The sequence below is a fragment of the Nuphar pumila genome, chromosome 3 (genome assembly GCF_984573655.1).
Source record: "Nuphar pumila chromosome 3, dmNupPumi1.hap1.1, whole genome shotgun sequence".
Classification (NCBI taxonomy): Eukaryota; Viridiplantae; Streptophyta; class Magnoliopsida; order Nymphaeales; family Nymphaeaceae; genus Nuphar; species Nuphar pumila.
The window spans coordinates 25,710,757-25,734,456 of record NC_143251.1 but is presented as its reverse complement, the minus strand read 5'-3'; the positions used below and the strand labels follow the sequence as shown (position 1 = coordinate 25,734,456).

The 23,700-nt window shown below is 38.1% G+C and overlaps 1 protein-coding gene across 1 annotated transcript in view; it reads left to right on the top strand.

The window, feature by feature from the left end:
- LOC149842348 (uncharacterized) overlaps nt 1-23,700 on the top strand; it is an 86,076-nt gene that overhangs the window by 42,333 nt on the left and 20,043 nt on the right. The window contains exons 5-6 of the mRNA XM_090001397.1: nt 10,041-10,131; nt 10,249-10,453. Of these exons, the coding sequence (XP_089857523.1) occupies nt 10,041-10,131; nt 10,249-10,453 (296 nt within the window). The remainder of the gene's footprint in view (nt 1-10,040; nt 10,132-10,248; nt 10,454-23,700) is intronic.

Here is a 23,700-nt window from a genome sequence, read left to right as displayed (position 1 = left end):
ATGGCTCGATATTCTGCTTTTGTGGATGATAAAGACACCTTTTGTTGTTTTGTTGTATCTCCATGGGATCAGAGATTCACCTAGAAAAATACAAAAACCTGTAGTGGAGTGACGATTATTTGGGTCACCTCCCCAATCAGAGTCAGTATATGCAATCAAGTTTAACTCAGAGGATGAGGAAAGAAAGACTCCCTTATTTAAGGTTCCCCTTATGTATCTGATAATTCGGAGAACTGTGCCCATATGGACGGAGGTAGGAGCATGCTGAAATTGGCTTGCAGTGTGCACAACATGCGAGATGGCTAGCCTTGTGATGCTAAGATACATCAGAGATCCCACAAGTTGCCGGTATGGAGTAGGATCCTCCAAAGGAATCCCATCATTGATCTTCATCTTTGATCCCACAATTTCAGGAGTCTCACAGATTTTATCGTCAGAAATACCTGATCTGTCAAGAATCTCACACGCAAGTTTTGTTTGAGACAAGAAATAGCCTCTATGAGAGTAGGCTGCCTCTATACCAAGAAAGTATGTCAAATACCCCAAATCTAGCATTTAAACCTTTCTTTTAAAGTAGTTTTAATACTTTTGATGCCCTTTATGTCACTACCTGTTATCAACATGTCATCAACATACAATAATAAAATCACAATTCCTGCATTAGACCTTTTGACAAACAGAGCAGTGTCAGTATAGCATGAAGCAAAACCTTCTTAAATTATAACTTCATTAAATCGATCATACCAAGCCTTAGGAGCTTGTTTTAATCCATAGAGTGCTTTTTGCAAACGAAGGACTTTTCCCTTTGGTACGTCTATGCCAGGAGGAGAATCCATGTAAACTTCTTCATTAAGATCTTCATTTAAAAAGGCATTTTTAACATCCATTTGGTAAATGTTCTATTTTTTAATAGATGCAATGGTGATCAAACATCTTACAGTGACCATCCGAGCAACGGGAGCAAAGGTTTCTTCGTAATCAATTCTGTATTCTTGGCTATATCCTTTTGCGACAAGGCAGGATTTATATCTTTCAAGAGTGCCATCACTCTTGGTTTTGACTTTAAAAACCCATCTACATCCTATTGATTTCTTTCCTTTTGGAGGATATTGAAAGATCCAAGTTTTAGCTTTGTTGAGGGCTCTAAGTTCATTATCCATGGCGTCTCTCTATTCTATTATTTTATTAGCTTCTTCAAAGTTCCTAGGCTCTTGATATGAGTGAATGGCACTGAGACATGCCCTATGTTTTGGGGAAAAAGATTCATAGGATATAAATCTAGAAGGATTTTTCCTAGGTCTTTCTGTTTTTCGAGATTGGTTGGAAGATTCACTAAGGTCACTATACTTCTCTATTGCACTTCTAAAAGTACTTTTATCTCTATGTGTATAAGTAATTGGTTCAACTGTTATTTCTTCTACATGTTGGATGGGTTGTAAAATACTTTCACTTAAGTCCTTATCCTCATTTAATTCATCATCGCTAAACGAGTCTTCATTCCTAGATAATAACTCAAACAAAAAAGAGTAGTCGTCATTATCTTTATGAGTTTTATGTTCTTCAAAACCACTCATGTTTTCTAAAAATGTTACGTTTCCTGAGACATATAGTTTGTCATTTTTAATATCATTACACCTAAATCCTTGTTGTGTTTCGGAATATCCGAAAAATGCACAAGGGATAGCTTTTGGAGATAGTTTATCATTCTTATTGGTGATGACAAAACATTTTCAACAAGAAATTCTTAGTCTATTGTAGTCGGGTTCCTTTTTGTACAAGATTTCAAAAGGGGATATTTGATTCAAATTTTTTGAAGGAAGTCGATTTATAAGATAAACCGATGCAAGAGCCGCTTCGACCCAAAATCTTTTTGGAATTTTTTGAGAAATGAGTAAGGTCCTTGTAGTTTCTATTGTATGTCTATGTTTTTGTTCGGCTAGTCCATTTTGTTGAGGTATTTTGGGGCGAGACCTTTGATGAACGATTCCATTATTTTCAATGTAGCTTTTGAACTCATTTGAAAGGTATTCTCCTCCGGAGTCGGTTCTAAAAATTTGTAATTTACTATTAAATTGATTTTGTATCATCATATGAAAAACCTTAAAGGTAGAAAAAACCTCATGTTTATGCTTGAGGAAGTAAATCCAACTATATCTTGAAAAGTCATCAACATAGATAACATAATATGAAAAACCTCCTTTAGACACTACGGGTGCCGGTCCCCATACATCCGAATGCACAATTTCAAAAGGCTTAGATGAAAACATGGTTATTTGTCCAAAAGGTAAGCTTCTCATTTTACCAAAAATACAATCATTACAATTGAAATTGTCTTTACATAAAGTTTTAGCAAAATGTAAATGAGAGAGCTTGACAATATTTGGATGCCCAAGGCGTTTATGCCAAACATTTATATCTTTATGTTGGGCAATATTACAAAAAGATTGTTTTGGAATTTGAAGAAATTCCATGAAGTATAGATCTCCGTTCTTAAAGCCTTCCCCAATCAACTTCCCGGACCGGCGATCCTGTATCCAACATTTATTTCATGAGAACTTGATATCACACCCATGATCCGATAGTTGAGAGATGAAAAGCAAATTTAAATTCAATTTTGGGATAAATCTAACTTTAGAAATAGAAAATCCTTGTTTTTCAAAATCTCCAATTCCTTTTATTTCAAGAGAAGCTCCATCCGCCGTAGAAACAAAAGGGGAAAAATTCTTTGTGTATTTAGAAAGAGCAAAAACATTTGGAGTCATATGAAAGGATGCACCCGAGTCTAAGAGCCAAAGAGTCTTACCGGGAGGAGAGAAGGTAGTCATGGCCGCTCTGGAGACGGATCCCTTGAGGAGAGGTTGAAGAGCTTCCATGATTTAATTTAGAGATAAAATGCCATGGTTGGAGGTTGAAGGTCCTTCCTCCTTGATTGGGTGGAAAGTTGTAGACATAGCCACCATCTTTTTCCATTTAGGACATACCGGTTTAATGTGTCCCGGTTCTTTGCAAAAGTGGCATATGATCTTGTTATAGTCTCTTCTTCCATAATGCCCACCATTTTCTCTTCCTCCTTGACCTTTGTTGAAGTGAGGGGGTTTATATGTTTTGACATTATTCCCCGGTCTTGAGACGGTATAAGCACCCTCATCCTTCGAAGGAACGACTAACACACTTTGATTGGTTTTATTCATCCCCAATCTAGTTTCTTCTCCATTTAGTTTGGTAAGCATATCTTCCAATGGAAGAGAGGAAAACAAAGACAAAAGAGAGGACCCAGTTTGTTCGAATTCGGGTCTAAGCCCATTTAAAAAGTTGAAGAAGTGATCCTCTTTTAATTGTTTGGCTCTTAACTCAATTGCCTCTCCACTCCATTTAGGTTCTTGGAGAGAAAATTCATCCCAAACCATGGATAACTCGGCAAAGTATTTTCTAACGGTCATTTCACCTTGTTGAAGAGTTAAATCCTTCTTTTGGAGATAATATTTATGGGACAAGTCTCTTAAAGTATACATTCTTTCAAGATACTCCCATACTTGAAATGCTTTCTTGAATTTCAAGATAATGACATTTATTTGTTTCAACGGAAGAGAAGAACCACGAAAGAATTTTGTAGTTCTTCATCTCCCATTCTTCATGCTTTTTGTTATATTCTTCAAAGGCTTTTCTCTTCACCATCAAGAACCTTGATTTCTCCTCTCTCCATAATGGTGATCTTAGGTTCGGGTTCGGGAATGGTTTCTTTGACGTATCCCTAAAGCCCTTTCCCCTTAATATGAGTCTCCATATTCCCGGTCTAAACATGATAGTTGGAGCCATTTAATTTAAAACCAAGTGGAAAATACAACTCTTTTTCACCCATTAGAGAGAGGAGAGTGGAGAACAAATACGTAACACAAAAGGTTTTTCAAATCTTACTTGACGTAAGATTCTTCTAAAATATTGGAGAAGCAAGATCCACCACTTCAATCTTCAAAATACCGAAGGCACGCTTTTTGAGGCACTTAAAAAACAAAGAATCTTATGATCCTCTATCACCAACCTTGCTCTGATACCATGTGAAAATATCTCAAAAAGGAGATAGTGTGCAAACCAAGCTCCAACTTCACAAAGGGATATGTGCACAAAGGCACAAGAACACTTAGAGCAAAACGTACTCAAGGTACAAATGAAGAACACAAATGAAAAAAATATAAAGAATCTTATTGAACAATTGGAGAACAATGCTCCAAGCATTGAATATAATTATGAGGGGGGTTCACCCCCATTTGTACACAAGAAGGACCCTTGGAGGGGCTCCCACTAGACGTTGGAGCCCCTCCAACGGTTAGAAATCTAACCGTTGGAGGGGTCCAACGTCTAGTGTTGGACCCCCTCCAAGGTTGACTTAAGTCAACAAGAAAAAAAGAAAAATAAGAAAAGAAAAGGAAAAAATAAAAATAAAGTACAATCATATTCACTAATGTGAATATGCGCAAAAGGGGAAAATACTGAAATACCCTTACGGGTTACATGTTGGGATATATATATATATATATATATATATATATATATATATACAAAAAAAAAAATAGCGATACAATTTAACACTACTCTTGTGAATTCAGGGGGCCTCCCACCTTCGACGCACCAGATGCAACGTTATGGTTGACCCGAACAAGTGACGGCATACGACCGTCTTCCCGAAAGTGTACCGTTGCCCAAGTCGCGACTAGCGGCGCCTGGTAGGCAACAAGGAGCGTAGAGCCCCAAGCATTAAAACGTGGGTGGGGGCGGCTTGTCAGCCTAAAAGTCCGTCCAGAACGTCATACGTCCGTTCCTTTCTATGACAGGACCCCTACTGAGGGACCACGCGTCCTACGCATGCCACTACCTTCGCCACTTCGTGCATTAGCAGGAGGGTTCATATTGCTAGGCAGAAACTTCAAACAAAACTTGCAAAGTTCATTTAGCCTACTAATGCAATAAAAATTACAAAGAGGAAGAGTGTTTACTTACAGCACGTTGCGGATGCTCGATGGTCAAGAACCACTGTTTCTAACCTGACTCTGATACCAAGTTGTAACGCCCAAAAATTTCAAACTTATAAACCTTTTCAAAAGGGTCAAAAGACTAGAAAATTCTCTTTTCTTTTTATTTTTTTAACAAATTAGCGAAAACGTTTTTTTCTTTGAATAAGAAAGGCAAGTTGACAACCTTGAGCGCGTTATGTAAAAATCCACATTTCCAACCCATGTAACTTGCAAACAGTTTAATAAGCCATTTGTATTAGAAATAACTTCAAGTAGTACAAAAATAGGATTTCCTGAGGAAACCCTTACCAAAACCCCAAAAGTTCAGAACACAAGCTGCTAACAGAAATAGTTGGATCCTGAGATCATCTTGCAATCGCGCTATCTTCTGTCTCACAACCTATTCATCACATGTGCCCATAAAATGGGTCAATTTCGCGAAAAACTGGTAGGTGCACAAGTGAGACGACAAAAAACTGAATTAAGTACATTTGATTCAGCATGGTAAGCAGTTTAAAGCAGATAAGCAGTTAAAGCAGATAAGCAGTTAAAGCAGATAAGTAGTGTAACTGTCAAATACAGTATAACGATTAATTCAATCGTAAGCTGTGAACTACCAAGCAACTAGCAAGTCTTATGACCCATCAATTAGTGTGAACAGACTTATGTTTCGATATTAATTGGCTTGCGGTTACGCGCAGATGCAAATCGTAGGAACAACTGAAACCAATTCGGGCGTCTGTTATTCTATGTATTTTCAATAACCCGAATAGCTAGTTGAGTCTGCTCCTAAGTGGATGACTTTTGGCCGAGCGGGGATTCCCTAAAGGCAGTTACTTGGCAACGGATGCATCCAACTTTTGCAGAAGTCCATGGGATCTATCACCTAGGATAATATCTTGTAGTCCCTTTCCCTAACTCTAATGACTGGGGAGGTCGGATCTTTGCCTGTTGGGTGGTTGTTAACAACCTGTCCATTGGAGTTTTTGTACCGATCCATCCTCTCCCTTGACAGAAACAAAAGGCGAATGGGTGCGTCAGGCGTTGCTTAACCGACGACCCATTCTACATGCTTTGGTCTTTCAACCATTCGAGCATCTTGCCTGTGAAGGTGATCCATCACGATTTTATGTGATTACAGAATTGTACAATTAGCAGTGTTCGAGGTCACATGATCGTCTCATCCGATCATCGTAGTACTAACGAGTAGTGCACGCCTACAAGTACTCTATGATGAAAGAGATATAGTTCCTTAACAGGAGCCTCAACAGAAGTGTTTCGCAAAGCTGTAATGTTTCTCAAACTTTACTTTTGACATTCTTTATCTTTTAAAATAATCGACAACTCGTGCAAACATATGGCATGCGATTTTCTAGAATCTTTCATCCGTTATTGAAGTATCTGCATGCCTTGTATGGCTCGATACAAGCCTTGATAAGCGGGATACGGGTTTCTCAACAGAACCCCCACCAAGAAGTTCGTTCGAGCCCCAATTCGGGGTTATCCGAGATGTGTCAGATGCACGAACTCAAATAGACAAGCACCCCTTTTCCAAATACGTAGATTTGGATAGTCTTTGATATTTTAGCGTAACTCCCCAAAATCCTCAAGTCTACTTTGTAGGACTGCTCACTCGAAGAGCCGAGATCCTTGCTAGGGATCCCTCTCCTTAGTCAAGGATGTATCATTTAGGCCCCCGACTCATCTCTTATCGTAAGAGGGAGAGTGGTAAATGCCTGTGCATACTCCATGAGGATGCATCAAATAGTGCATGCGATGAGCAAAAACATGGGCGTCATGTGCAATGGCAAGGCGGTAACGACACATTTGCAAAAGCAGGAGCCTGGGCGCAAAGCACGATGGCAAAGTAAATACTGAAAGCAGGAGTGCATAAGCAAAGCCTAGGCGCAATGCGCGGTGGCAAAGTAAATACTGAAAGCAGGAGTGCAAACGCAAAGCCTGTGCGCAAAACGCGACGGCAAAGGAAAGACTGAAAGCAAGAATGCGTAAGCAAAGCTTAGGCGCAATGTGTGGCGACAAAGTAAATATTGAAAGCAGGAGTGCAAACGCAAAGCCTGTGTGCAAAGCGCGACAACAAAGGAAAGACTGAAAGCAAAGCCTAGGCGCAATGCGTGGCGACAAAGTAAATGCTGAAAGCAGGAGTGCAAACGCAAAGCCTGTGCGCAAAGCGCGACGACAAAGGAAAGACTGAAAGCAGGAATGGGTAAGCAAAGCCTAGGCGCAATGCGCAACGACAAAGTTAAGACATGACAGAAAGTAAAAGACAATGATTGTGAAACCACGTCCTTGAGCTAAATGCGTACTCATATAATTATATATATATATTTATTTAATTGTCTTGTTAATTAATTGAACTTAATTTAATTGTCCAAGTCCTCTGTGCAATCTTCCCCTACCTTTGGGGAGTTGCGAGCTTGCAGTCGGCGACGGACATATGTGATCGACGGCTCAGGCTCCGGGGCGCGAGCGATATCCGTTGCGCAACTGCGAATGCGCCACTTGTTAGCATGCTATCCAAAACAGAAAAGAGCAGGCTGACTATGAAAGAGGCAGAGGCAGTGTTCCCCTGCCGACCTACTGTCGGCAAAAAGGTGAGGGAGCATGGGCTTTGCCCCCGTTTGTTGAAAAACTCAGAGGCAGGGCGCAACCCTTGCCTATCGAGGGGGAGACAGGGGGCTTTGCCCCTGCCTGCCAAATAGTAAACAGGCAGGGGTGAAGCCCCTGCCTGACACCACAAAGGAGGGAGGCAGTTGGCTTTGCCCCTGCCTACCGGAAAAACAAACAGGCAGGTACTTGAGAACAGGGAGGCAGGGAGCTTCGCCCCTGCCTGTCGGATACTAGCGAAGGCAGGGGCGATGCCCTTGCCTAAAAGGAAGAGGGCACAGGGAGGGGGCTCAACCCCTCCCCTGCCCAAACCAAGGGAGGAAAGGGGTCTCGGCCCCTTCCCTGCGGTTGGAGGGTGCAGGGAGGGGGCTCGGCCCCTCCCCTGCCAAAAACACACGTAGGTAGTGGCTCAACCCCTCCCTTGCATACACAACAACAGGGAGGGGGCTCGACCCCTCCCCTGGAATCAGAGGTAGCAGGGAGGGTCGAGCCCCTCTCCTTTCAAATAACAGGGACATGGGAGGAGGTTGGGCCCCTCCCCTGCTAATAGTGGCGTAAGGAGGGGGTTCGACCCCTCCCTTGGCCACAGGGAGGACTCGGCCCCCCTTCCTTGCAATAAGAGGACTCAGGGAGGGGGCTCGGCCCCTCCCTTGACAAAAAGGGTGCACAGAGAGGGAGGGGGAAATCACGGTAGGGGGCCATCGGCCTCCTGTCGGCTCTCCGGCGCACCTAGAGGAAAAAGGGGGGAGAAAAGGAGGGTGAAGAGGAGGCGGCTCGCCTGCGCCGATCCCGACAGCAGGAGAGAGTCGAGAGAGATGTAGGGAGAAACGGGAAGGAGGTGGTGGCGAGGGTCACCGGGTGGCCTCTGGCGAGCAGAAGAGAGAGGGTCGGGGGATTGAGAGAGAAGGTAGGGGACTGAGAGAGGAACAAGAGAGCGAGAGGGGAAGGGTTTCGAATGTGAAACCCCTCCCCTCCTCGTTGCCTTAAATAGGCACGAGGAAGGGTGGTCCGGGTATGGATCTGGGTCGGGTCTGGATCCGACCCAGGTCCGACTATTCAAATTTTTTGCTGGGGTTTACAGTTTGTGATGAAGTTCAATCGCCTCTTCACTCTATTTTGGTTCGAGCATAGCAAGCTCGTCCCAAATGGAAGAAAGTTCGACGAAATATTCCCTAATAGTCATTTCGCCTTGAAGAAGAGTTAGAGCCTTCTTTTGAAGGTAATATTTATGAGACAAGTCCCTTGAGGTATACATTTTCTCAAGATACTCTCATGCTTGAGAAACCTTTTTGAATTTGATAATATTTGCATTGATTTTTGTCTCAACGGAAGAGAAAATACAAGACAATATTTTGAAATTCTTCATTTCCCATTCATCATGCTTTTTAGAATAGTCTTTAAGGGCTTTGATTCTTTCTTTCCCTTCAAGGATCTTAATTTCACCTTTCTCCATAAAGGTGATTTTGGGTTCCGGTTCCGAGATTATGCCTTGCACATAACCCCAAAGACCTTTCGCTTTTATGTGAGCCTCCATGTTTCTAGCCCAAACGTGATAGTTGGAGCCATTGAGTTTGAATGCAAGAGAGAAATGAGACTCTTTTCACCCATTAGAATGGAAAGTTGGAAGAAGAAATACGTACCACAATAAGACTTATAAGTCTTGTTGAAGAGCCCTTCTAAAATATTGAATGAAGAGAAGCCCCCACTCCAACCTTCAAGAAGCCAAAGACACATTTTTTGACACCTAAAAAATGAAGAATCACACGATGTCCAATATTTAACCAAACTCTGATACCATGTAAAAATGTCTTCAAAGAGACAATACACATACAAGCACTAATTCCTCACAAGAAAAGTGCACAAAAGCACTCAAAGAACATTTGGACAAATATGCATAAAAGCATAAAGCAATACAAACGTGCATAAAGGCATGAAATGCCACAATATATTAGAAAAGAGGAAAAGCTTGAGCTCACAAGCTTGAACAAAATACAAGGGAAAGTCCCCTATTTATACGCCACAAGAGGAGCCACCTAGGGGGCCCCCAAAGGAGTCGTTGGGAAGCCTTCCTAGGTGGCACAAACCACGAAAAGGAAAAAGAAAAAAAGAAAAAAAGAAAAGAAAAGAAAAATAAAAAATGAAAGAATAAAAAGAAATACATTCATATTCCAAATGGAATATGCGTAAAATAGGAAATTACAGAAATACCCTTTTTGGGTAATAAAGAGAATATATATATATATATATATTTATATAGAGATATGTATACATATATACATAGTATATATGTATATGTATCTCTATATATATACAAATATATATACGTACATATGACGAGAATAAGGATTACATTTTAATATTCTCTTCTTATGTATTTGATATTTAGCCTTTTGTGGCCATGTGCAGCAATGGGAAATGAGAAATCAAATAGTTATTGGGAGGCAGAGCTGCCACCAGATTTTCAGAGAACTGGAATTGATAACTTTATCCATGCAAAGTACGTTCTTTTTGTTTGTTCTCATTATGTCAGTTCATGTTGTATTTCACACAATTCATATAAATCTACAAACAAGGCTAACATCTACATCAAATTAATAGTCTTTTTATTAGTCAGATATGTGGAGAAACAATGGATTCCAAAGGAAACATCAAAACCATCCCAGGGATCAAAAGTAGATTGCTCTTCTCCTGGTCAGAAGTCAGATGGTAGAGGCAGAAACTTCATCTCCAACTGTGAAGTTATTTCCTCTCCAGAGGGAGCAATCCAAAACAATGTGCAGATGATGAACATGTCCAGAATCTGCAAAAACTCTCAGCAGGTTAACGAGATAATTATTTGCCTATGTTTTCTTGGCTGCTTTTCTTTATTCTACAAAGTCTTTGTTTGTGTTTTCTCGTAAACTAGTTTAGTCTGCTTCAACCCAAGTAGAGGATTGTTATATTTTCATGGTTCTGGGAGTTGATAGGGCTTACAATTCCTCGTTTCAGAAAAAAAGAAGAAAGAGGGTTGGAGAATGGGACTTGGGATTCTCTATTAGGTTCCAACTGTAGAAAATGAATTTAATTTTGTGCAGTCCACAAGTTTAAGCAAACTTAACATACTTTTTGTCATGAGAAAGTTCCTTAATGACCACATGGTTTGTCATTGTAGGGAGAGTCTCGCCTTGTATTTGTTCAACTTCACAGATAGTTATATTTGTTCAACTTTGCAGATAGTTTAACTATTTTGTAGCCTATTGAAACTTAAAATTGAAATCAAAGTAGCAACTAGGTGCCACAAAGCTTATTTTTCTCCCCATTTAAGAAAGTAGAGTAGATATATGACTGCTCTTGACTCAGCTTGGATGAATGTTGGTGTAAGCTATGCGACTAAAAAGAAAGTGTTTTTGCTTTTAATTTTCAACATTCAGAGGTAGTTAGTGTTAAAAGTTGTAATCTCATAGACAATCTCATATGTTAAAACCCCATCATATGTAATCTTTTTCCAGTTTAGTTACAATAGGATAGCTAGTTAATAGGTAGTTTAGTTTCTTTTTTAGTTCTTTACTTTTTGGACTAATTTGAGCTTATGCTTTTTGACCAAGTCAAAAAGCAAAAGCCAAATAAGACAAACTTGAACTTATGCTTTTTGACTAAGTCAAAAAGCATAATTCAAGAAAGAGTCGTTGGACCTTCCAACGGCTCTATTAGAGCCGTTGGAGAGTCCAACGACTCTCTCTAAGCCACATTAACACTTGTATAAATATGGGGCAACACCCCATGCTTTTGTATTCTTTTTGGATGTGGGTTTTCCCCACTTGAATGAAGTATTTTCTTTTTTCCTCTTAGTGTATATACTCTTTTGAGTATTCTTTGTGAGTGTATTGAATGAACTCTTGTGTTCATTAAGAGATCCTTTGTGAGCTCGCTTTTGGAGTTTCCGTTTGAGGCTCTATTTCCTTTCAGTTAGATGGTTTAGTAGATAGAAGCAACTGGAAGTTAAAGACATATGAGTATTGAAATACCTGAAAGAGTCTTCAAAATATAATGTGAAAGCTAACAAGTGTAATTAACCACTGTCATAGAAACCATACTGTGCTGATGAGTCAACTCATACAGTCTATCCTACTACCTTAGTTTATTCAAATGTTACATGGAGTCTCTGCAGCGTCATTGGAACCGAAATCTACCAATTTTATAGTTTATTTGCTAACTTTGTTTCATTGTGGCTTTTCATATTTCAGTTAAAAGTTTTCTTTTTCTACTTTTGATTTTATTGTCTTTTTTCCATACTATTAGTCTTCGTTTTCTTTTTTCGATTTCCAGTTCTTTTTTCATTCCATGTTTGATAAGTCCGCTATTTCCTGAGCCAGGTGTCTCAATGATCTATGTGCTATTTGCTTTTGAGTTTTGTAGCTACTTACTTGAGAGTCGAGATTAATAGCTTCTTGGCAATTTCGGGTGCTTTCTGATTTTCTACTTTGTGATAAGTTACACTGTGTAAATATCCATTCTCACGCTTTAATTGACTTAAATATTGCGTCCCTTTGGACGGTTTTGAATTTCATGGCATTAACTGTATGGAGAACACCTCCCTATCCTTCTACCAGTAAAGGACTTTTTTTTTTGGATCTCTTTCATTAATTCCCTCGGTGCATAGGGCAATAGTTCCTGGTGATGTAACCAAATTGGGTTCATGGTGGGATGAAAAATGAAGGGGGTTGATAACATAATACATATAATATTGTAGCAAAGGTATTAGCCTTAAGACTCATACCAGTCATAGAGCAGGTAATATCACCATTCCAATGCACTTCTATCAATGGGGTAGAACCAGAGTTACCGGAAGCTTCTTAGATATGTGGGAAGCTCGCTTCCCGGAAACTCGCTTCGGAAGTGCGATACTCCTCGCTTCGGAAGCGCGATACTCCTCGCTTCCGAAACTTAACGAGAACCTCGATTCCCCCGTGCTTCTCCTATGCTTTCCATAAGCTTCATTTATTCTTATTATATGTTCTCTTACTCAACTTTTCATGTTTTTTATGTGTTTTCTCTAACTCTTCTCACTCACTTCCACGTGCTTTCGCTGAATTGGTAGTTATCATTTTTAGATTTTGTTAAAAATTTAATTCTTACACTAAAAAATCATGAAATTTAGTATTAGTCACTTTTATTTTAGTTTTTATTTGTGTTTTATTTTGATTCTCATTCAATTCTTATATTTCTTTTTTTTATTCCTCGCTTTCCGCTTCCTATATATTTTAAAATGCATCGCTTCTCGCTTCCGCTTCCCGCAACGTTTCGCTTCCGCTTCCTAGTTTTGCAACCTTGGGTAGAACCCATGATTGCAGAATTGTTGCGTATGCGGTGGTGCATTCAATCAATGAAGTTAGAATGCTAGCTTTCATCTAAAAGTTGATCTGGTAAAGGCGTTTGATTTTATACTTCTGATTTTCTTTTTTTATGTTTCATGAATATGGGCTTGTATGAAAGGCCTTGTTACTAAAGCATCTGTCTCAATAAGGCTGAATAGGACAGAATGTGACCCATTCAGGATGTATTGGGGGCTTCAACAAGGCTGTTCTTTTATCATCACTTCTGTTTAATATTGCTAGTGCAGGCCTGGCAGCTTTTATGTGGAAGGCTGCATTCATATTTGGCGTACCTGTTCAAAGGATTGGTCCCCTACCTTGAGTGCAATTTGTTGGTGATAGATTGGTATTTCGAGCAGCAACCATATCCAAATGTGCTGAAAACTGTTAATTTTGAAGTCATTTGCAGATATCTGGGGCATGAAAAGCAATGACCAAAATGTGCTCTCTATTCAATGTTGATCTAATTACAAGGTAGGCAGCTAAAACACATTTTTACTTGTAGCCAGTGAGACCTAATGATGAAGTACCTTTGAATCTCTCTTGTAAAAGCAGGCGGGAAAGAACTGATTGAAAGGAATTGAAGACTGAGCGGCAAAAAAGAATACAGCATTGGACTGCAAGATATCTTTCCTTAATGGGAAGAATTACCTTGGTGAAGCATGTCATTGCTTCCATCCCATCTTATTTGCTGGCTATATTCAAAATACTCAGGAAACTAGAAAAAGGAATATCAAGGTTGATGAGGGATTTTATTTGGAAGGGCCAAAAATGTGTGAAGAAGGCCTACCTTTATTGCTGGCATCAAACCAGCTGCATATGGGAGCTCTTGCTGGGAACATTGATCTTTCAGAAGACTGTTTGTTACAAAGCTATTTTGAAATGCTGGTTACTTTCAACATGGTGCTTCATGTGGTTGGAAAGAAAGGATAAGATTATTCTATGGGAAATCTTATAAACCGGATTCTATATTGAATATACCTATTTATTCAAATGGACTGACTTGCTTGTGCTATAAAGAAATGGCCACATTGTGAACTATCATGGATAATGTTATAATATGATGTATTTTTTATATTTTTTTTTTGTATATACTATATATGCATATACACACTCTATATCTATATAGGTTTTTTATTTTCTTTTATTTTTTATTTCATTTTGTATTTTAGCCCATCAACAAGGGCATTTTTTGTCATTTTCCATCTAGTCTTTGGGAGATCCCAACGGCTAGTTTGGGCTCTCTTCCTCTCTCTTATTCTTGTATATATATGGGCCTCTTGCCCATTATTTTGTATGCTTATTCTAATCATTTTTAATAATAAAAATACAATTTTTTATGTGCGCTTTTTCCCATTAATGGCTTGTATTTGTGTGTGACCTTATTTCTCTTGTATTTTCCCTTGGTGGATCTTTTGTGTATTGCCTTTGTGGCTTTGTAGTTGTGAACACCTTGTTATTGTATTGCTCTTTGTGACTTTTGTCTTGTGCACACATCTCTTGTATTTTTTCATGTGGTGGGCTACCTTGGTGTTCTAGTGTGTAATCAAATAACAATGATGATTTCAAGAGGGCTATAAACGAATACCACATGCCACTAAGGGAAATACAAATGCAGTAAGGCAAAGAGCATGAGAGCAACACATAAAAAATAAATAATTTAATTGATAAATAATGCTCACAAAAGCATGTATTACAATGGGCAAGAGGCCCATATATATACACAAAGAGGGAGGAAAAGGGACAACCAACTAGCCATTAGGCATGCCTAACTGCCTTAGTTGTCAAAAGTGGCGCCTAGGCGCAGGGCCACCGACTAGGCCTGTGGGTCTAGACGGTAGGGCCTTATTTTTCGACCTAGGCTACCTAGACTGTCCTTGCCTAGCCTGCAGGGACATGGTTGTCACTTTTTCTAATTTTTTCTCTTTTCTTTTTCTTCTTCTTCCTGTCCCCAAAAGCTTTCTTTTTTGTTCTCTCATTTTCTTCTTCTTTTTCTTTTCCTTTTTACCTTCTTATTTTTTTCTTCCTCCTTTCACCCCTCCGTGTTCTCTTTTCTTTCTCTTCCTCTTCTTCTTCCTTTTTTACCTGTTCTTTTTTCCCTTTTTTTTTTTCTTCTTCCTCTTCTCGCCCCTCCACTCTCTCTTTTTTTTTTCTTTTTTCCTTTTTTTTATTTTTGTTGTTTACATGTATGCACGAGTTTTTGACACACTCTCTCTCTCTCTCTCTCTCTCTCACACACACACACACATATAAAATATGTTTTTTCAGATCTCTCTCTCTCTCTCTATATATATATAATCTTATCCCCTTTTTCTTTACGTCGCTATTAAGACCTTCAAAATATCAAAGTTTTAGGTGGTTTATGCTCGATTTGAACCATTACGTGTGTTTATCAATACTTATTTATTATGAAACAAATTTTGTTTCAAATTGATTTGATGTAAAAATGTGAACATTTTATCATGAATTTTAGTACGATATTAACTGATGATTTCTTTATCTCTTTAAAATACACATTTGAGCATGAAGATGCTTAATAGATTACATGTTCTCCATTCAACAACAATTATAAACACATCTAACGGTTCAGATCCAGCATAAAACATCTAAAACTACAATTTTTGGAGGGTCTTAACAATGATCTAATGAAGGAGGGGCAAGATAATCCCCATTCTCTTTCTCTCTCTATATGTATATATATAGAGTAATCGGATGGTGTGCCCCAAGTTTTGGTGTATGTTCAATATTATGCAATTTCATGAATTTTGGGACATGTTACACTGAATTACACACTTTATCTATAGTTACAATCATATGTTACTAAATTTAACTATTTATTTTAATATTTTTGCTTTTCTTGATGTTTTATTTTTTTGGTCCCGCCTATTAAATAATGTATCATAAGGCTAGCTAATTTTATTTAACCTTTTAGTATTATTTGTATAGGTATTTTTTTCTTTTTTCTTTTTACTTTTTAGGACTTCTTTGGGTTGTATTTGACTAGTCAATATTTGACTAAAGTCAAATACAAAGAGTCGTTGGGCTCCCAACAACTCTCTCCTTTCTTGCTCCCCTATTGTATATAAATATGGAGCATTGCCCCCTCTTAAACGTATGTATTTTTTGTGTGGTTCACAATCAATAATATTATTTTTTTTTCTCTTGTTTGTTGAATGTTAAAAATGTAATATCAATATGTAATGACAATAATGTATTTTTAGTTTAGTTAGTATTTTAGTTAAAAGCTAGTTAGAATTAGGTTTAGGATTTTATTTTAGATAATTTTGGACACGTTACTTTTTGACCAAAGTCAAAAAGCAATATGTACTAGAGAGTCGTTGGACTCCCAACGACTCCCTCTTTGCTCTCTACTTTATGCTCTATAAATATGGGGCTATTCCCCTTTGTAACATACTTTTGAGTGTGGGCTTTTTTTCACTTGAATGAAATATATTTTTGCACACTCTTTTGAATATTTTGTTTGAACCCTAGTGGTTCGGTTGTTGTGTGAACCATTGTGGTTATTGGGAAAGATCTTTTGTGAACATCATTTGAAGCCTCTTCTGCGAGTTTTATCTTCTTTCATGGTATCAGAGCTCTGCTGTGATCAAGCTATGTATATCAGTGCATTGGGAAGCGTGCCACTCAAGTTTGAAGAAGAGACAATCTTCTTCAAGTATATGTAAATTCGTGGTATAAGTGAAGCTTGGAGGTGTGTTCATATCTACCATCCGTGGTGAAGTACATTCCTTTCCTCTACTTCTATTGGTTTTCTTTCTTCTCCTTATTGAACCTTGTAAAATGAATGACAATGATAACGTCACCATTAAACCCATTAAACTCAACGATTCAAACTATGTTACATGGTCTTCAATTATGAAGCACCTTATATGGGGAAAGGGCTTGTGGGGATTAGTGGATGGAACCGACTTGAAGCCTAAACTAATCCTCACAAAGGTTGAAGGTGAGAAAGAAATATCTCTTATGGAGGTAGAAAAGACTAAAGCCATTACCACTTACGAGAAAAAATGGAAAGAATGGAGAATGGGACACGCCAAGATTATGTCTTGGCTCATAAGTAGTGTGGATATAAAAAAGTGTTCAAGTCTTGTAAAGTTTGAACATGCAAATGACGCTTGACTCTATCTTAAGAGAATGTATTCTCTTAAAGACATTGCATATGTGTGCAATCTACAACATTAAGTTCAGAATACAATTCAAGGGGACAAAAGCATTAAAGAGTACACCTTGTCCGAATTATGGGAAGAGTTGGCTCTTCTCGAACTAAAATGGCATTGCCCACAAGACATAGAACTCTGTCAAAATCAAATGAATGCGGAGCACTTTTTCTAATTTGTCAATGGGCTAAGATCGGAATTTGAAGCTACCAAGTTTATTCTTCTTTATCGAGGAAAGATTCCCTCAATAGAAGATACTATAGAAGAATTGAGCATGCAGGAAAATTGACTCAAAAGTAGAATTGTCAAAAGTGATGATGACTCAGTTCTAGCCGTATCTAGACCGAGGAGTCATGTTCGCACTTACAAACCTCCAAACTATGAAAAAATGAATGATGAAAATGATTTTGAGAAAAGAAAAGTAATATGTTACTACTGTCGTGAACCAGGACATGTAAAAACTTACTGTCCAAAACTGAAGAAATCATATGAAAAGAAGGTTGCCCCCTGTCAGACCTCCACAAGAATCCAATGAATCTTCCATTGGAAGCATGTCTCTAGCACAACTAGTGGAGGCACTTCAACCACTTCCCAAAAGAGCGTCTTCCTCTACTGGAGCTGCAGTTTCTTCTATTAGCACTTCAAGTTCATATTCAGGTAAATTTCTTTGGCTTCTTGACTCAGGCGCTTCTTTTCATATGACCCCAAATATTAATATGTTATCTAAATGTCATAACTCAAATGGGTTAAATGTGTTTACTGCTGATGGAACATCTCTTGAAATTAAAGGAATTAAAATTTTTGAAAACTCAAAAAAGTTTTGTATTCCACAAGTTAGATATATTCCTAAACTCAATCTAAATCTTTTATCTGTTTCACAATTGAATGACCATGGATGTAATGTTTCATTTTCCTCTCAGAAATGTCGAGTGCAGGATCACCAGTCAGGGAAGCTGATTGGGGAAGGCCATAGAGAAGGAGGCTTGTACTGCATGGATTTTTTGGACATAATTAAGAATACATTCTGTTGTAATGTTCAAAAAGTTGACTTAGACTTATGATACAAGAGACTTGGACATCGTAGTGTATTCAAGCTCCGTTTTTTTTCAAAGATGGAAATTTTTTGTAATTATGAAACTTTTAAATGTGAAAAATGTATTCTTGAAAAAATGAAAAGACTACCGTTTCAAGAAAGAACCTTTGTCTCTTCTCGACCACTAGAGTTAATACACTCAGCTGTACGGGGCCCCACACCTATTAGCTCAAAAGGTGACTTTATTTATTATGTAATTTTTGTAGATGATTTCTCAAGACACACTTGGATCTATTTTCTTAAACACAAATCTGAAGTTTTTTCACACTTTCAAATATTTCATCAGTTGGTTAAAAATCAATTCAAAAATAATATTTCAATTTTTTGCACTGATTCAGGGGGAGAATTTTTGTCTAAAGAATTTAAGGACTACTTAAACTTACATGGCATTATACATAAAAAATCATGCTCTTATACCCCTCGACAAAATGGGTTAGCAGAAAGAAAGCATAGACATATCATAGAAACAACAAGAACCTTACTTATTACACATCAAGTACCAAAGGTTTTTTGGGCCAAAGTCACGTTAACTGCAGTTTACCTTATCAATAGGATGTCATCTTCTTTCTTAAACCATATATCTCCTGTTGAAAAACTTTTTAAACAAATCCCAGATTACTCCAGGTTAAGAGTTTTTGGGTGCAAATGCTTTGTTTTTTCAAACAAAAAATGACAATTTCTCTCCTCGTGTTATAAAAAAGGCTATATAAGCTTTGATCTCAAAACAAAAAAATTATACGTTTTAAGGAATGTATCCTTCCTGAAAGAAAAAAGTTTTTTTGAAAGTGTGAATTCTAAGGAAATAGATGAATATTCTTTTCTATTAGATCTAGTTCCAAAAATTATTGAAGATGATATAAATTACAGTCCAGAATAACAACTTGATATGACAGATTCAGAATCATTTAGTGATCATTCTGATTACATTCAATATTCTAGACAAGGTAATTTAGAGAAACCTTGTGCTCTCAAAAAATACTCTAAAGAACAGGAACAAGTATCCACTAGGAAGTCATCGAGAGTGTCTAAAGTTCTCGAAAAATTTGTGTCATACGAGTCTTTTTCACCAAAATATCAAGCCTATATTGCATTAATACACTACTATGTAGAACATTCTAACTATGATACAACAAAAGAATAATCTGAACGGGTCGAAGCAATGTCAGTAGAATTAAAAGCCTTAGAAAAAGCAAATACTTGGACTATACAAGATCTTCCATCAGGAAAAAAGCCTATAGGATGTAGATGGGTGTACAAAGTGAAAACCAAGAGTGATGGCACTCTTGAAAGATTTAAGGCTCGTTTAGTTGCCAAAGGCTATTTCCAAGAGTATGAAATAGACTATGAAGAAACCTTTGCTCCTGTTGCTAGAATGACCACAGTTAGGATCTTGATAGCGCTAGCGTCTTCAAAGAAATGACGCATATCAAATGGATGTTAAAAACACATTTCTTAATAGAAACCTGAATGAATAAGTATATATGGAACATGTAAAACCCGAAAATTTTATAAAATTTTGCAAATTGGGCCTGGATCCAAATTTCAGATCCAGGACCCATAAAGGGGTTTTCCGCATACATTTACCTCGTAAATTTGATATATACGTATAAGTACAATAATTTTTAATTTATTTAATAATTCGGAGAATAATCATTCAATAGGGATGCGTAGATGGGTATGGGATCCATATACCGGATCCATATACATATGTATATATTTATATATATCTAAATATATATATGTGTATACTCATAAATAAATAATATTAATATTATTAATAAAATAGAAATATACATATATATGTATATATATATAGCAAACTCGAGGATCCACAGTTGGATCCACTTGGATCCAACTTGCTGATCCATATTGTTGGGGGTTAAAATTTTATGAAATGCAAATTTAATAAAATTTTAAATTTTAAAACTTATCCGAGGATCCACAGTTGGATCCATTCGGATCCAACTTGTGGATCCATACAGATTGGAGTCGGGTCACGGGTCTCGGGTCCAGACCCGAGCCCCACCCCGTGACCCTGTAGCAGCCCTTTTAAAGAAAGTAAAGGGCAACCCGATAAGGGTTGCCCGATATGTTTGAAACAAAGGAAGAAAGAGGGGGGGGGGGGTTAGGGTTCTGAGAGAGAACCCTAACCGAAATCGTCGGAAGGAAAGAAAGGGGGGCTTGAAGTGCAGCCGCTGGAGGGAAGAGGGCTCCGATTTCGCCGGGCCTTCCTCTTCAAAAGGGGTCCCAAGTAGGTCTCTTTCCCCGATTCCCATCCCTCGTCTCTCTCTCTCTCTCTCTCTCGTGTGGGCGAGCATTGGGGAGGTGGAAGATCGCCGGAAGGCTGCAGCCACCGCAGGCCACGGCAACCCCTTTTGTTGTCTCTTCCCTTGTGTGCGACCATCACGACACCGGAGCAGTCGAGGCCGGTGGAATAGCTCGCTTCCTCACGTCAGCCGCAACCCCCAAAACATCGGATCGTAAAGGTACGGGTTTTTCTTTTGGGTTAAGTGAGGAAAACGAACATGGATTCGATTTCCATGGAGTATTTTAGTGTAGAACCGTGTGGGTGAGTAAATCTAAGCATTTACTCTACAATCCGTGGATGAAATCCATGTGTTTCATGGTCTTTTTATTTGGTTATTTGAAACATTGTAGGTATGGATGCATTCTTGTAGTAAAACAGAACTTTTATCTATGAAAAATATGGATTTGTCATGTGTGTGGGTGTGTGTGTAGACGACAGGTCCATCAGCTCTGAAAAATTAGCCTATGTTGATTGTTGCTAAATCAGTCGGTAGGTATTTACAAATTGATATGTCACACGGTCTGGTGTATGTGGGTAGTTATGTTTGGGTGAAACTGCCACAGTCTTGAATCATGGTAAAAGAAAGGTAAAACTGTGTGGTGCTCTTGTTAAGAAACTGTTTTTTTTGCTGTGGTAGAATTTTTGTTGGAGGCATAAACAGAACCCCACGAAATCCAGATTTGATGGCCTGTACAGTTGCTGCTGATATGGTGGACAGCATGTTAAAAGATTTAGGTGGTTAAATTAGTGAACGAACTCAGACCTATTTACATGTGCAGATTTCCTTTTTAGCATATTTAAGTATAAAAGACCTTGAATTCTTTGGGTTTAGCATGTTGGACATGGATTTAAAGAATCCCTTATGTAGTTTCTGTATCTGTACTGATTTAAAGTTCTCTTACTAAATCTGTTTATGGTACATGTCCAGCTGAGCACAAGAGTCTGTGTGAACCGAGCTCTTGTTGGGTAGGTCGGAACCAAGGGTACGACTGAAATTCAAAGGAAAAATGGGTTTGGATTTCGGGTTGGTCTGTGGAAGGGGGCTCCTGAATGAGTCTACTGCCCGGTCCTCAATCCTGTTTTACATTAGGATGGGTAGATCACAAGCAGTGTATATATATATATATATATATATATATATATATATATATATATATATTCAGGATTTCAATTAATGTCGTATGAAGATTTTGGTTATCTGATTTCTCTAGTGATCTGATTATTCATAAGTTGCCTATGTTTCTATACATGCAATGACTTAGTTTATGTTTAATATACAAATTTAGTTACGTGTTGATTATGTGGTTAATTTGGTCTCAATATATTGGCTGGGTCATTGCTTCTCAAATAAGACTACATTATACCTGTGTTAGTCCAGCTTTGCATGGTTATAAAATTTGTATATACTCATGTGTAAGTGGTCAATTGCTTGTTTGCTTAGTAGTATGATTGATCTATGTCATGCATTCTGTCATACCTATTTACAAGGTGATTAAGAGGCATATGGACGTGTAAAGATTGTTAGGCATACACCCATGTAATCTGTATGACACAAACATCATGGGTGTTCTCATAATTTAGCTAAACATGTAATCGTACATGCTGTTTTCCACAGCTTAAACTAAATATTATAGGCTGAGTTAAATTAGCTTGTGTAAGGTTCAATTCTTCTTGAAATTTTCATATTTATGTTTACCTAATATTCAGACCTATGGGTGTAAGAGTATGATATGTTTTGTTTTTCTGCATTGCACACATTAAGCCAAAATCAAAGTATTTGCTGCAAAGCTACATCTTATGCATATTGTACACTAACTTGATGTATTGACACGTGCACCACCACTTGAAGGTTCACATGCTGATTTAAGTGTGTAATTTCATCAAAGTGTGTATGTGACATGAACATGTATGTTAAAGCATACATTGACAGGCTAAATAAAATCATACATGGGATATGAGCATGTGTATGGAATGAAAGCATGAAATTTAAATTGAAATTGTGAACTCATGCATATGTATATGTATGTTATTGTTTCATGTACACCTTTAAATTGTCCTAAATGAATGCGCATTGAAAAACATGTGAAAAGAATGCATAAGTGGCATACTCTTTATGATTTTTGCTTATGCATGTGGTAATGATCAAATTGGATCATTTGTGGCTGGATGAGCCGCGAGGACTAGTTGTTCTCCGTTTTAATTGTTTTTGATGCATTGCAACAAATCAAATGTGATATTGTTGTTTTACCACACTGTTCTATGTTGTCACGGGCTGTGGTCCCGTGAAAAGCTTAGCATGCTGATGTGCAAGCTTATGTTATTAGTTCTACAGGTAAATTTGCAAATGTAGAAGAAATGGATTAATAACCAAATTAAATAAAGAACAGTGTAATTCACTTTCTCCTTGACGTCCCTGCTTTAGCGTGAGAATCTTGGATGTTGCGGTTTAGGGGAAACCGTGAGGATACAAAAACTCCGTGTGCGTTTTGTTGCCCCTGAACCCGATATTGAGGTTCTTCTCCTGGCCATGGTTTTAGGGAGAATCCGCCACTTTACCCGGGAGTGGTGTGTTAGTCACAGCTGTGAGTTTGTTTTGGTATACCAAGAAAGTGGCGCCAGTGGATGCTGTTTTCCCTGGTGTCCCCGACTTTGGATGCTGTTTTCCAAGGTTCCGATTGATGGTGTTGTTTCCTGATATCGGTCGAGGGCTGAGTTTGGAACCCGGTAATAAAATACAAATTGTGTGTGAAGCTACCTCGGGAACCCTACTTGACCTCGGGGATTGTACCCGTTTGGTGTATCCGCGGGCAAGGATAAACTAAAAAGAGGAACTTAAGGATTGTGTGCATTTAATAGGACATGCATATGGAAAGAGGAAAACTTAAATGGAAGATAATAAATGGTTCATGCATTGCACATAAATCATGCATATTCTTGCTATGCACTAGTTCATGCATGTTCACCTGTTCACTTGGTTGTTTATGTTGATCATTGTATGATGTTGAGCTCTTTTGCATTTAATTGCCTTATTGATTAAGTTGTGATCAATGTTACATATTTCGTGTTCCCTCCTGTTAAATGTTTAATTATGCATGAATGATCAATTGACTTAGGAATTGGTTATAATTGTAACCTC